At 38.3% G+C, this 13,759-nt stretch overlaps 1 protein-coding gene across 5 annotated transcripts in view; it reads right to left on the reverse strand.

Moving 5' to 3' along the window:
* Positions 1-13,759, reverse strand: part of ERICH3 (glutamate rich 3) — a 102,774-nt gene that overhangs the window by 26,332 nt on the left and 62,683 nt on the right. For 4 of the 5 annotated variants that reach the window (XM_046645869.1, XM_046645871.1, XM_046645868.1 and 1 more), the window contains 2 exons: positions 8,569-8,870; positions 3,448-3,684 (listed from right to left, as the gene is read on the reverse strand). In XM_046645869.1, coding sequence (XP_046501825.1) covers positions 3,448-3,684; positions 8,569-8,870 — 539 coding nt within the window. The remainder of the gene's footprint in view (positions 1-3,447; positions 3,685-8,568; positions 8,871-13,759) is intronic. The other variant, XM_046645873.1, reaches the window with a different exon arrangement.

Here is a 13,759-nt window from a genome sequence, read left to right on the forward strand (position 1 = left end):
GGCCAACGCAATTGTTAGCTGGCAGTTCAAATGGGGCCAACTTGTCACAAGAGTGACAGCCCGGGCAATTGTTTGCCCTCTGGGAACAGGTGCAGGCAGGTTCAAATGAAACACATCCAAATACTAACAGCAAGATTCTTAATCATGTCAATAAAAGGGATGTACTGGTGTCTGGCATTCAGTGGTCACAATATGCCTCTTACACTTTTGAAGATGAAATGTTGTCTGGCTTTTCAACAATGTTCGAAGGAAGCTATCATGTCATTATCATTTTTAATACATGCTTCTTGTTTGCTGGATGAAATCTCTAATTCTGATACTCCACATGCTAAAAGGCATGTTTTTGAATAACACAAGGTCAGGTTATCAAAATAAAGGGATGGAAAAGAAAAGAACCTGGAGGTGGGAAAAAGAAACAGTAACAAGCAATGAGATTTTATCTCAGAATAATGGCAAAGTTTTAATGTAAATACCAAGAAGGTAAAGGAGCTCTTAAAAGAATAGTTTTATACTGTTATGATTAAAACAACAAGATAAAATAGTTGGCCAATTTAATTTTTGGCTCTAAAATTTCCCAACATTTGTGGACTAGATTTCATATGTTCTGATAGCTTTCATTACATACCTATTTAAAATATTCTATATTCTATATTCTATATCTATTTAATGCCTCTAACTCTATACAGTTTTTTTCAATAAACTCCCACTGGTAATCATATAGCATAAATGTAACTAGATATCATGGCGCTAACAAAAGCACCTTAGTATTCTTGGTGTGAACACAATCAAGTAATTGCTCAATAGTCGCAAAATATCTTTTAGGAAATCACCTCTATGAGGAACAACAAAGACAACATACAATCCGAGCTTTCATGGTGTAATTAATTTGTGTGCTATGAACTAGTGTAATTAACTCGAGGGGCAAAATTTAACACACATGAACAAGTGAAAAATGAACTACCGAATGATGGAGTTTCTAAAGTAAAGAGCTCAATGAAGGCTGCCAAAATAGGAGAGTGTCATGGAAGAGGAGGAGGATGAGCTGGAACTGAGCAGAAAGACAGGGAGTGGGGAGGGAGGTCCATGCAGGGAGGAGAAGGGTAAATTTGGGTAAAATTAGAAAATGTCCATTTTTATTTCCTCTGTTTCAAAACAAAACAAAAAAAGAAGCTAGAGAATAGGATAAGGTGAAGAGCTCAAGATAGATGCCTCTAAAATGTATATTCTTAAGGAAGCAAAATCCTTGTAGTGGGGGGATTTGCTTTACTTTTAGATAAGTAGATATTTTTTGATTTGGAGAAATGTTATATTGTTTCTCCAAAACCCAGGTGCTGAAGTTAGATGTTTGCATCTTGGCTCCACCACTTTCTGGCTGTGTGAGTTACTTAATCTCACCATTTCCAAGTTTATTTATTTGTAAAATGGAGATAAAAAGAAAAAGCACCTGCTTTTTAAGGTTGTTTGAGGTAAATCAGATAATTCATGTAAAATATTTGGCACAGGGCTTAGCACAAAATAGAGTCTTAATAAGCAATACCTATAGGAGGCCTTTCCAAACACAGGATTCCAATTATTTATATGCAAGCAGTATTCAATGCCAAAGCTCACCTATCGCTCTCAGTTATCCTATAATTACAAGTCTAATGATTAAAGCTTTCTCTCCAAGGAAGATTCAAGTACTGCCTACATCCTTCTCTGTTTGAACATAAAAAAAAATTACTCTGTCTTAGAAAAAATCCATTTGATCTCGAGAAAGCAAGGTGATTATGCAGCACAAAAATAATCCCCCGATGACCATATATTGAAAGAATGTACTGAATCTCCATGAATCAACACTTGAAAACTCCCCACCATTACTGAAGAAATAAAAAGTTGAGTCCTTTGTGTTTTGAACCAGTTATGTTTATATGCAAACAGACTTTCGATCTTCTTCCAGGTTCAAGTCACTGGTATAGTTTCTTTAAAATCACTGACTCAGGTGATAACACTTTTCCATTGAAGTCTTTAACTTTCCCTATGTCATATAGGAATATAAACTTAAATTCAGGTTGAGAAAAGAGCTTATATATTAAGCACGTCTAGAAATACAAAATTTAAGTATTAAGAAAAATTATAGAAAAGGCCTAGTTTAAGACTTTACAAAAAATCTTTCAATGTCTATTATTATTGAGTAGTTCCTTCAAGTGTAATAAAAAGGGCAGCAAATCTTGTGTTCAAATTTACTGAAAGTTAACATCACTCTAACTTTTCACATTGTGCTTCACTCTTTCCTTTGCCCGTCAGGAAGCTCAGTGTTAAATTTTTAGTTCTAGCATAGTCATGCTCCCATCTACAGTTCCTAGTAAAATTATCTTCTCTTTCACTCTATAGAATTTCTGCTCTCTATTTTATTGCCTTGTATCTGCATGCATGAAATTTTAGAATAAGTTTGCTTGAATTCCTTCCTGAAGAGAGTAGAACTATAAATATTTGCTCTTGTGATTACTTCATTACTTAATTTACTCTTACTTTATGTTATTCTAATATATTCCTTGAATTCAAAATTTTAAGATTTTATACAGAAAAAAATTTGAGAGGTGAAAAGAATGGGGAAAAGGGAGAGCAATTCAAAAAGTCATCATAAGGTGACCTCGTTCTCCAGTCTAAAGCAAACTACACAGGCACACACATATTTACATATAAGAGAGGGTTATTGTTATTACTGTTAAATGCTCTCAATGTACCAAGGAGGATCTTTGATTAACTAAGAACCACAAAGCCTTGGCCAAATCCTTCCACAGGACAAAGCAGGCAATGGTTTCCTTCTTTGACTAGACATTATTTTGGTGAATTAAGTTCTTTAAAAAGGTCTTAAAAACTTAAGATAGGCTTCAGATGAGGAGGATTTCTTTCTCAGAGTCATTTCAGGCTTGAAGATTATGAGGGATGCACCTTTGCAAAGAGAGATAATCCTTGCATGAGACTAATATGCCAGCATCCTGTGTTCAAAGTAAGCTGAGAAAAAAAAATGAACCTAAGACAGGAATCTTCAACTTTTCCATTAATTGAATAGGAGGTAATTTTCATTTTTCAAAACCCACAAAATGAGTCGTGTGTGTGTGTGTGTGTGTGTGTGTGTGTGTGTGTGTATGTAAGAGAGGATAGTTTGGAACTTAAAAAGAAAAAAAAGTAGTAACTTTGTAAGTAAACAGAAGACGGTCATCACTACAAGCTTTACCTGACACCGTGAAAAATCTCAGAAAACTAAGGGAAGAAAAAAGATTAAAGAGTGACTCTAGAATCTGGATATCTACAGAAGATTGATTCATCAGCATCCCCTGATCAGGGAATGGAGCAGGGCTCTAAATAGTCCCTTAAAAGAGGGTTATTTCAGCAAACGTAAGGAAAGAAAAGCAGTAAGCACACTTGCTAAACAGCCTATGTCATATGATAAGCTGAACAACTTGCCTTGCTTATCCTCTTCCAATTCACTTTCAGAGCATCCATCACCTTCATCTTTCATATTGTCATCAGCATCTGGTGCCTTCTGCCACGAGGTTTCACTCTCCTTTTCAGGGTCTAAATTATCTTTTTCATCATCTGAGGGTGACTTTGACATTCCATTCATTTGATCATCAGCCTGTCCTTCTTCATTAGCTTTCTCATCTTGTTTCTCTTCATCTGCTTCAAAATCTTCTTCATATTCTGAGAAAAGAAAATCTCCACTATGAGAATGAAAATAGAATCCCTGATACTTAATCCACTTCACTTTAATGAGAACCTTGACTCCATTATCCTCTCTTCTCCCGGCCTTTCTTCACTTCTTTTTCACACAATTAGTGAACATGAAAAACTAACAGCAAATGATCAAAGATTGCAATCAGTTACATACACAAGAGCACAAAAGAAATGAAGCTCCAAATGACAAGCCTGAAACCTAATAAAAGTTCATTTACAAATGGATATCATCATCTACAATAACCAAAATGGACAAGAGGAGAACTTGATAGAAAACAATACATTAGAAATAAATTAAAAATGAAGAGAACAGGATTATAATAATAAAAGTTAATTTGGAGACCCAGGGAGTCATATTTCATGTGAAGAATGTTCAAAATATTTGGATATCAAGTTAATGAATAGTGAAGTGGAAAAATTCAATTAATCAAGTCCAAAGGACCTAAGAAGTAACACTGTGAATAGCACATTCTTTTAGAACCCAATGGACATCAAGAAAAGGCATTAGGAAGGATTCTATACCTAGGTCAGAACTGAATCATATGCATTATTCATCCCTACAATCAATAAAATAATTACTCTCCAAGGATAAAAATTCTTATAAAATAGAACATTCCTGTCACAGCCACTAATTTGCTTCATTCCCTACAGAGGTGTAACAAATCTGTAGCAGAAAAAGAAAATTGTCACATCAGATAAACTCCAGCTGTCCCTTGTGGTTATAATTTTTCACCTTTCATATTTAATTGTTCCCCTTTTTGCTTCTGCCAAAAACTAAAAATCTTGAAGTGACAACATGCCAAGGATAGAGAGCAAAATGATTTCAAGCAGAACCAATTAAGCAAATAAACAATTATCTTTAAAATAAAAACTACAGGAAAAATAAAGCTTTCTGTATTCTCTGTGCTTTAGTTATTAGATATTCTGGCTTCTTTTCCAGTGGTGGGGGCCTCTCGGGTAATTACTTGAGAACTATCCACCCTGTTGCAAGGAAAGAAACTTAATTTAGAAATGCACGCCCTGTGCATACGAAGAAAGCTCTGTAAAGGCAGAGAATGTACGAGGGAGATGTACGAGGAAAAGTGAAATCGGAAATTGTAACGAAGAAAGGCAAACAAAGAGAATTCATCACAAGAAGGTTTTCATGAAAGAGATTTAATATGGGGAACAAGAAATGCAAATTATTATCAATAAAACAAAACTGTAAAATAAGAAAGAAGATGAAGAATTCAGTTTATATTGCATGAAACAAACAGAAAATACTAATGAAAACGTATATTTTGATCCAAATATTTCAGGCCAAGTAATAGGATAGTTCCTGACTAGTCCCAGTTAGCTGTCAATCAATAAGCCTTTATTGAGAATCTTCTATGCAGAAAGGGATAAAATTGCAAGCTAAAAGACATTACAATAACACAACCCCTGCTATCAAGGAATTTCCTCTTTTTTTTTTTGAAGAAATAAGATGTAGGTACACAAGACATGTTGTACTCATAGTAGTTTTTATACGTGGTCCTCAGTAACATTAGTTTCAACACTACTGGGCTCAGTTGCTATGGATTTTTATATAGGACTTATGATTGTGTGAAATAGTGTCAGATGAGTGGAATGGAATCATAGTAGGGCAGAATGTCATTTGGAGATCATGAAAGATTTCATAAAAGGAGTATACGTTAGCCACAGAATACACACACACAGAGAAACAAGCATCTCTTTACAGATATTTGCTGCTGGTCACAGAACAAGCAGGGGGCCGGACAGAACATGAGTGAATTGCTGCAATTCCATCAAGAGTATTACATAGTGGTGAAATAGGAGATCTTTGGAGTCAAGCAATGCCCAAGTCCCAGTTAAAACACTTACTAGCTGAGTGAGCTTAGGCAATTTGCTTAACATCTTTAAGCTTCAGTTTTTTCATCTGTGACACGGGTAGTACCAGCATCACAAAGCTGTGGTGAGTATTATAAGCAGTAATCCCTGGGCTATGTTTAGTCCTGTGCCTGGCCAGGAGGTGCCTAATAAATATTAGGGATTAGTAGTCACAGTGATTGTGACTGGGGTGGAGGGAGTTCATCAAAGAACAGGAGAAATCACACACAATATGTGCTCTGTTGACAGCAATACACTTTAATGGAGATACCTGATTAAGAGAAGTACAAATGTCCACAATTAGGACACCATTACACTTATATTATTGAAACAAAGCATAAAATTGAAGGAACATGTAATGAACCACAAGAACAGTCCCTGCATCCTACTTTGCGGGAGCTTCTGTTTTTCTCTCAAAATATGAAATTCAAGGCTGCCCTGGCTTTGTTCTACTCACCACCACCACCATATGTGAATACTAGGCTTCTGTTAACCAGGAGCACTGTATTAGCATTACAGCACAAAGCACACCTCCTCGGTGTCATCTACTTGTGTTTTCAATGTGAATGAACTGGTGGCATGCTTTCTGGATTCCTTTTTGTAATTTCTTCTGTTTCCCCCATCTCATGTTCCTTCTTCCAGAGAATTTAATTAGCTTGTTGTTTATCATCCCCACTAATGAGGAAGCAAGTCAATACGAGGTCAACATCAATCCAGCTGCAACCCTCCCTCGCTGACCTCCACTCAAGCTTCTACTGCCCTTACCATCAGCGGCTGTTCTGCAGGCAGCTCAAGCCTGGCTGCAGCTGTTTCTTCTTCTTCTTCTTCTTCTTTTTTTAAATAGCAATGGGCATTTAAAGTCCATTAACTATTCAACACAGAAGAAAGATCTTGAGGAAAGCTGTATTATACTCATAATGTACACTATGCGTAGTACTGGCCATGTTGGTTTAAGAAAAAAATGAAGAAAACGAAAAGCATCTATTGAACACGGCCTTAATAAACCCACGTCTTGAAAGTAAAAACACATCCCATTTGTTAATCTCTCTGCTACTACTGTTGCCATAGATATTTTTCATTCTCAGTCTAAGATAAGAATAAAGGCTAGAAGGGATCATGAGAGAGCTAAACTGGGTCAAAGTGTTGTAAGTGAAATCTTCTTCAAGACAGTCACATTCTTTCAGTAATAAATAAACATGAAGTCCAGTGCTATAACAGCCCTGTAGTTATTCTCTTGGATTTCTGATCCCCTTGGGCAGCAACAAGATGCGGTGAGGAAGGAGAGACCTGGGATCTGCCCCTTTCCTGGTGCCAGCCCCTCCGCAGCTCAGCCCAGCCCATGGCTACTGCTCCTCTAGTCCAGCTTTGTCTCCTGGGTGCAAGAGGGACACTCAGGCAGCTCCTCCTTTCTGATTCTTTGAACACCTCACCCACAACCAGGTAACATCAGGGATAACTTGCACAGAATAGGAGGTTGGACAGTGCTTGAAAGCCTGGGCTTTGGAATTAAACAAGCCTGGGGATTAAGGGTAGCAGAGTGTGCTGCCCCAAAATACGCCACTCTGGCATAAGGATTATTGTGAGCTGAAGGCAACTGAGAAGTATAAATGCAAGAAAAGCTCTCTGCCCTCCTCCTATTTGCCTAAAAGCAGGGCATAAATTTTCGGAGGTTTCTCTGCTCCCCTCTCTACCAGGAAGACAGACGTTAATCCTAGGGGACAACTCTAGACGCTTATCAGCCCAGAGATGGCACCAGAGGAATCAACATTACAAACCTCACTAAAACTAACATTAGCTCCCCCATATACTTGCCTTCCCACAATCTGCTGCCCCTAGAAACTCAAAGCCTTTTCCTTTGTCTTGGCATTTCTCTAAAAATGCATTTTTCATTTGTTAAGATGCCATATAAACCCAAGTTCTAACCATCTCTTTGAGGTACTCAGCTCTGAGTGCTCTTATGTGTGTGTGCAATGCACATGCTAATAATCGTCTGTTTCTTTTTCCATTTTGAACCTCTTTTGTCAGTGTAATTCACAAGACCCCAGCCAATGAACCTAAGATGGGGAGCGGGAAAACAGTTTTTCCTCTCCTACAGTATGAATCCTAGTTCTGTTACTTTCTCTCTGTATGTCTGAGTCTCAGTTTCCCAACCAGTAAACTGGAGGGGGTAATAGTTCTACCACATGGAATGGGGAGGCTAAGAAGAAATAGTGTGTGGAAAGTGCCTGACCCAGTACTCAGTGCCTGGCACTTTTATTACTACTACTACTGTATATATGGATGTGTGTGTGTGTGTGTGTGTGTGTGTGTGTGTGTGTGGACAGAAACAGAGAGAGGGAGAGGGAGAGACAGGGAAAGAGAGAAAGAAAGAAAGAAAAGGAGACAGAGGAGGAAGAAGAGGAGGAGGAGGAAGAAGAAGGGAGAGGAGAGGAGAGGAGGGCAGGGGAGGGAAAGAGAGAGGTGGGAAGGGGTGAGGAAGGGAGAGAAGAATAAGAAAGCCGGACAGGCAGACAGACAGGCTCCAGGACCCCAAGCGTATGTCAACTGTTTTAGTTATGGAATATTCTATCACCATACAACTATATAGGTTGTGCCTACCTGAGGCCAAATCATCAACTTCACCAAAGCAAGTAGATTCAAATACTAAAAAAGAAATTGGCAAAATTCTATTTGGTCAAAATGGTCTCTCTCTGCAGAAGTGCACAGAGCCTCAGGCTCACACAACCATACACTCCCCTTCCCCTCGTGCCCCTACAAGCACTTCAACCCCTCTGGACTTAGGCCTGCCCTCCTCCGAGGTAGGTGACACAGGGCTCCATGCAAAGCAGCGGAGGAAGATGGTCAGGGGTTCCTCACAAGGAATGGAGCTGCCTAAAGTTGATAACCGAGAACAACATTTAATGGATATTTTTGCAAATTTTAATAATCAGATTTTGAAGACTTAAGAAAAGCAACAACAAAAGAACCAGTGTTATCCATTACCATATTTAAGTATATTTTCCTGGTCATCTTCCCAAACATCTTGCCCTGGTTTTCCTCGCAGTTCCATTTCTTCTACAGCAGTTCTCACTTCTGGGAACCCTGTTTTTTCTTCTTGAGCTGAAAAAATGGCTGAAGCCGATGTTTTGCTCCCCTCCATCTCATTCCTTCTTGGCATCATGTACTCTCTATCCTTCTTCAGTTTCCCCTCACCCTTCTTCAGTTCCTCTCTTTTCTCAATACTCTTTTCTTTCCGAAGTTTTGGTGATGTTGGTTTTTTGTCAAGGCCCATGGCAATAATGCACCTATGAAAAATATTAACATAAAGTATTTATTAACTTTTATATATAGTGCAGTGGAACCTCAGCGCTTCTTAAATCACTTATTCCAGTAAGACATGTTATAAGGAATATTTTTATTATAGTACAGAGTTAATTAAAATAAACTGTTTTATCTTTATTAACACTAAAATCTCATAAGTGAACACAATAAATTCTTAATAATTTTATCCACAATAATAAACAAAGAAAGAAAACAATTAAGAACTATAGTCTCAAAATATAATTTGTGCCTTAAAGCATATTTTTGGCCTCATAACAGAGATCTATATATATGATTTATATGTGTATATATCAGAAGAATAAAGATGCCATTCAGTGTTTGACAATTTACTATTTCAACAACACAACAGCAAAAGACTGACTTACAAGGTTGACTCTAAATAAATATGACTGACTTTTTAAGAAACATATATAGTCAAATGTTGTTATGCCCTTTAAATAAACACCTGGGGAGCCTGCACACTTATTTTAATAGAACTGTCATTATTGCTTTTAGAATGGCCTTTTGAAGCCTATAAATCTTGGTGATTTTTGCTGGCAATAAGCTTTTGTTCCTTGAAGACGGCAATAATTTATAGAGGTCATAAAGTCATTCAAAGACAAATCTGGTGAACTGAGCAGATAATCTGAACATATTAAGACAGTAAAAAATATTTTTTAAATCAATTATAATGAAAGTAATGGGAATAAATTCTATATAGTTTTTTTCTCTCTCTCGAGTTAATATTGAAATAAGAATTCCAATAACAACAATAATACATTAATAAAAATGATGATTATGCTAATAACAAGATTATTAAGCACTCCCTCTATGCTGAGCTGCTGGGTACTTCATACATTATCTTACAGGATTCATTACCCCACAGACCAATGAGTTAAGAACTATTGTCACTGCTTTACAAATGAGGAAACTGAGGCTTAAAGGGTTCCATGACTTGCCCAAGTTCACCCAGCAGGTTAGTGATGGAGCTGGATTCCAGCCCAGGACTGTTAGACTCCATCACCTCACACAGAAGTACAACCACATCATTAGACGGTGGGTAGAGCCTCTCAGATGCCGAGTTACACCAACGAACGTTGCACTGCTGGACTGACGCCAGGGAAAGCACTCACTCTCCTCACCAGAAACGAACACAATCCGGAGAAGTTTTCACCGAGAAAACTACGCCTAGAGAAAATCCACAACCTGAGGAAGGCGCCTGGCAGTTATCCGTCTTCACACACCTCCTCCTCTAGAACTACACGTCACCTTCTCTACGTGTTACACGACTATCAGGGAACTGATCAATTAGAGTGAGCAGGTGAACAGGGATCAGAATAAAGTCAAGACTTGTCAGGTCGGGAAGAACAGATATAATATGTAAAATCTGAAAGTTGCCTCAATGTGAATCAAAGCCACTGGTAATTTCTTAAACTGAAGATTTCGCTGAATTTCAGCCATCCCCAGTCTAGAAATAGCATAGAGATTGATCTTAATCAATTTTCCCAACAAGCAAATATGAGAACTTAGTTATATCACTTATCTTTTCAATAGCTCCCCATAAAATAAAGCTAAAAGGATTTGCACTCAAAGTAACTATCAGGCTCTAAAAAATGAGATAATAAGAATACATTTACCTCACCCATATTAAGCATGATAAATATTTCTTGACTGTAATGATGATGTACTTAGCACATTGCTTTCCCTGGAATAGAAGTGTCATGAATCTCCCCAGAATATGATGACTAGCATTGCCTTCTGTTCAAGCTGTTCTTCCCTTGTCAATGGCAACCCCAAATCCATTGATTTGGAGCCTCTGATATGCTGTTACTTTTAGTTTATGTTGTGACCGTGTAGAGGCTTTGATGCCTCCCTACTGCACACACAGACTTTTTAGTGCCCATCTGCTTGAGGGAATTGGACGCACAAAGTGAGTAACATCTGTGTGTCCTCGTCACTGACTACCTATGTGACTTCCGAGTATAATTTGAGGTGTTGATTCTGATCACTAAAGCTCACAGCAGTCTGCGTCCTATTTGGTTGGGCAATTCTTCTTCCTGTGTTTCACTCCAGCAGCTGAAAATAGCTACCATGTCTCTTCACACTGTTCCAGAAACTGAAGGATGAGTACAATTGTGGAATCTCCACACTTTGGAAGTGACCACAGCTGAGCTTTTCTTGTTTTCTGAGGACCTTAAACAGGTAATTCATAATCATATTTAGAAATAGAACTCCCTATTGTTTTATTTTATCGTAATAAATGTTTCAGGAACCAATTTTTTTAAATGAATTAAAATTAATTTCATTTCCAACAAATTGGAGGGCATAATGTACATCCCTAAAATAACTGAAAGTATTTTTATGGATGTGACCAAAAAAACAAGGTCATGCAATATGATAAGTGATATGAGTCTCCTTAGGGGTTGTTCTCAATTTTCACTGGAGTTCTGCAGTGTTGGTGCTTCTGGAATAACCAGAGTAGTCTCTAGCAGGACAGAACCAAATAAGCAAGGCTCTAGCACTCACCCATGCCTCCCTGCCCCATTTAAACCAGTCTGCCTCGACTTTTACCTAGTCTGCGCCAGGGAGACATAAAATGACACCACACTGTTCTACTTTGGACATTCACAGATTTCATTTGGAGAAATGATTATGCAGCTAAGAAAACATTGAAAATCAATGTCCTGTAAGGACTGTGCCATTTTAGTTGAAGGAAATAGGCCTTACTTTTTAATACCTCAACCATTTTGTTATCATTATTTGAAAAGGTCAAAGAAAGAAGCTAGAAGGGACCAAGTGAAATCGTATAAAGAATTGTACAGAGGCTAGTAAGTGTTGAGTAGGAGAGTAGATGTCATCAATCAGATTTTGGTACTGATTATTAAACCTCCATAGAAAGTGTTTAAGACCAAACATTTACAGCTTGTATTTATACAGCAACTCCCAAAGAATGCAAAGTGTTTGCATGTGGATGATTGTATAAGCTCATAAGTTTTCCTGGGAGCCAAACAGAAATTCATTAAATGACTTGCTCACAAAATTGGAGAAAGCATATTTGAGTTGGAACAGGAAAGCAACTTCAGGTGGGTCCTAAGTACACCTGGGCGCTCCTACTATATTGTTCTCGGCCATTCACTCTCCCACTTGCTGGATGACTCTCATACATCCTCTCTCTCCTAAAGTCTCCAATCCCTCCTCCCTCAGCCTTAACCTCAGCTGATAAATTCTTTTTTGATTGAAAAAATAGAAACAATCAACAGAGAACTTCCAGTTGGTCCCAAGACATCCACCAACTTACCTCTCTATATATTATGTGCCATCTCTCCTCCTGTGACTATGGAAGAATGTTTCTCCTCCTCTAAGGATAATGCCTCCACTTGAGCCCCAGATCTCATCTCCTCTAGTCCACTCAAGCAATTTGCTCCAGCAATTTCTCCCTCTTTGTGATGCTGATCAAGTTTTTCTTCTCTAGGGTATCAGTCTTATTTGTTAGCATATAACCATACTATAATATCTCCCATCTTAAGAAATAAAAAGCCCCCTTTGATCCCTACATCCTCCCTCCTGGCTACCACCCAATTTCTATCCTTTATAGAAAACTATTTAAAAAGAGTTATCTATATTCTCTGCCCTTAACTCTTCTCCAATTATGTCTTAAGCCTACTCCAATCAAGCTTGCATTCCTACCACTCCACTCTAATCTGTCTAAGATCACCAATAACCAACACATTACCAAATCATGCTCCATCTCCCTTCTTCATTTTGCTTCACCTCTCCACACATTCAACCCAGTTGATGATGCCCTCTTCTCCAAACATTTTTTTCATTTCAAGACATCACTCCTTCTGATCACTGGCTTTCGTTCTTGGGCCTTTTGCTGGTTGTTCTTTATCTCCCTCATTTTTTAACTGGAGTGACCTGAAGCTCATTACTCAGACATCTTCTCTATCTGCATTCAATTTTTAAGGAATTTTATCTCATCTTATAACTTTAAATGCCATCTATATACAAACCATTCTCAAATTTATATCTCCAGCCTGGACCCAGATTCACATATCCAACTTCCTACTCAACATCTCTACTTGCATATCTCGTAGACGTCTCAAGTTTAATGTGTTCAAAACCAAAACCCCTTCATTCCACTCCCAGACCTGCTTCTTCCAGTCTTCTTCATCTTAGTACATGTTAACTGGACATCTGTCCAGTTGTTCAGGCGAAAAACTTTTTAATCATCTTTGGCTCTGCTCTTTATCTCATGCCCTGCATCCAATCCATCAATAAATCCTGTAAACTCTACTCTCAAAATATATCTAGACTCCAATCACTTCTAATTCTTTCTACCATCCTCTCTCCTCCGGATTAAAGTAGGTTTTGCTCTTCTCCCCTCCTCCCCCCTAGTTTGTTTTTCCCATAGGAGCTACAGTCAGATCATGGCAGGTCATTGCTCCAAACCTACCTTAGAGGCTTCACATCTCCCTTCGAATAAAAGTCAAAGTCCTTGCAGTGACTTTAAGACTCTACATGACCTGGCTCCACTGTCTCTCTGACCTCATCTTCTATCATTGCCCAATTCCTTCCTTTTGCTCTGGCCACACTAGCTTAGGCACACCTAGAACGCTCCTGCCTCACATCCTTTGTACATGCTTTTTCTCTCCCTGAAAAACTATGTGAAAGAGGAGACTTTTCCTCAGGTTTCTGCTCAAAAGACATCTTCTCAGAGAGGCCCTTCCTGACCATCCTAGACAAAATAACACCGCCCTCTGACCCTTGCCCCTCCTCACTCCCTGTATCTCCCTTACTCTGTATTGTGTTCACCAAGTTTGTTGCCATCTGACATATATTAATTGGTTTATTGGTACGTTATTTGCCCTTC

Source organism: Equus quagga, chromosome 18, assembly GCF_021613505.1.
Source record: "Equus quagga isolate Etosha38 chromosome 18, UCLA_HA_Equagga_1.0, whole genome shotgun sequence".
NCBI classification, from domain to species: domain Eukaryota; kingdom Metazoa; phylum Chordata; class Mammalia; order Perissodactyla; family Equidae; genus Equus; species Equus quagga.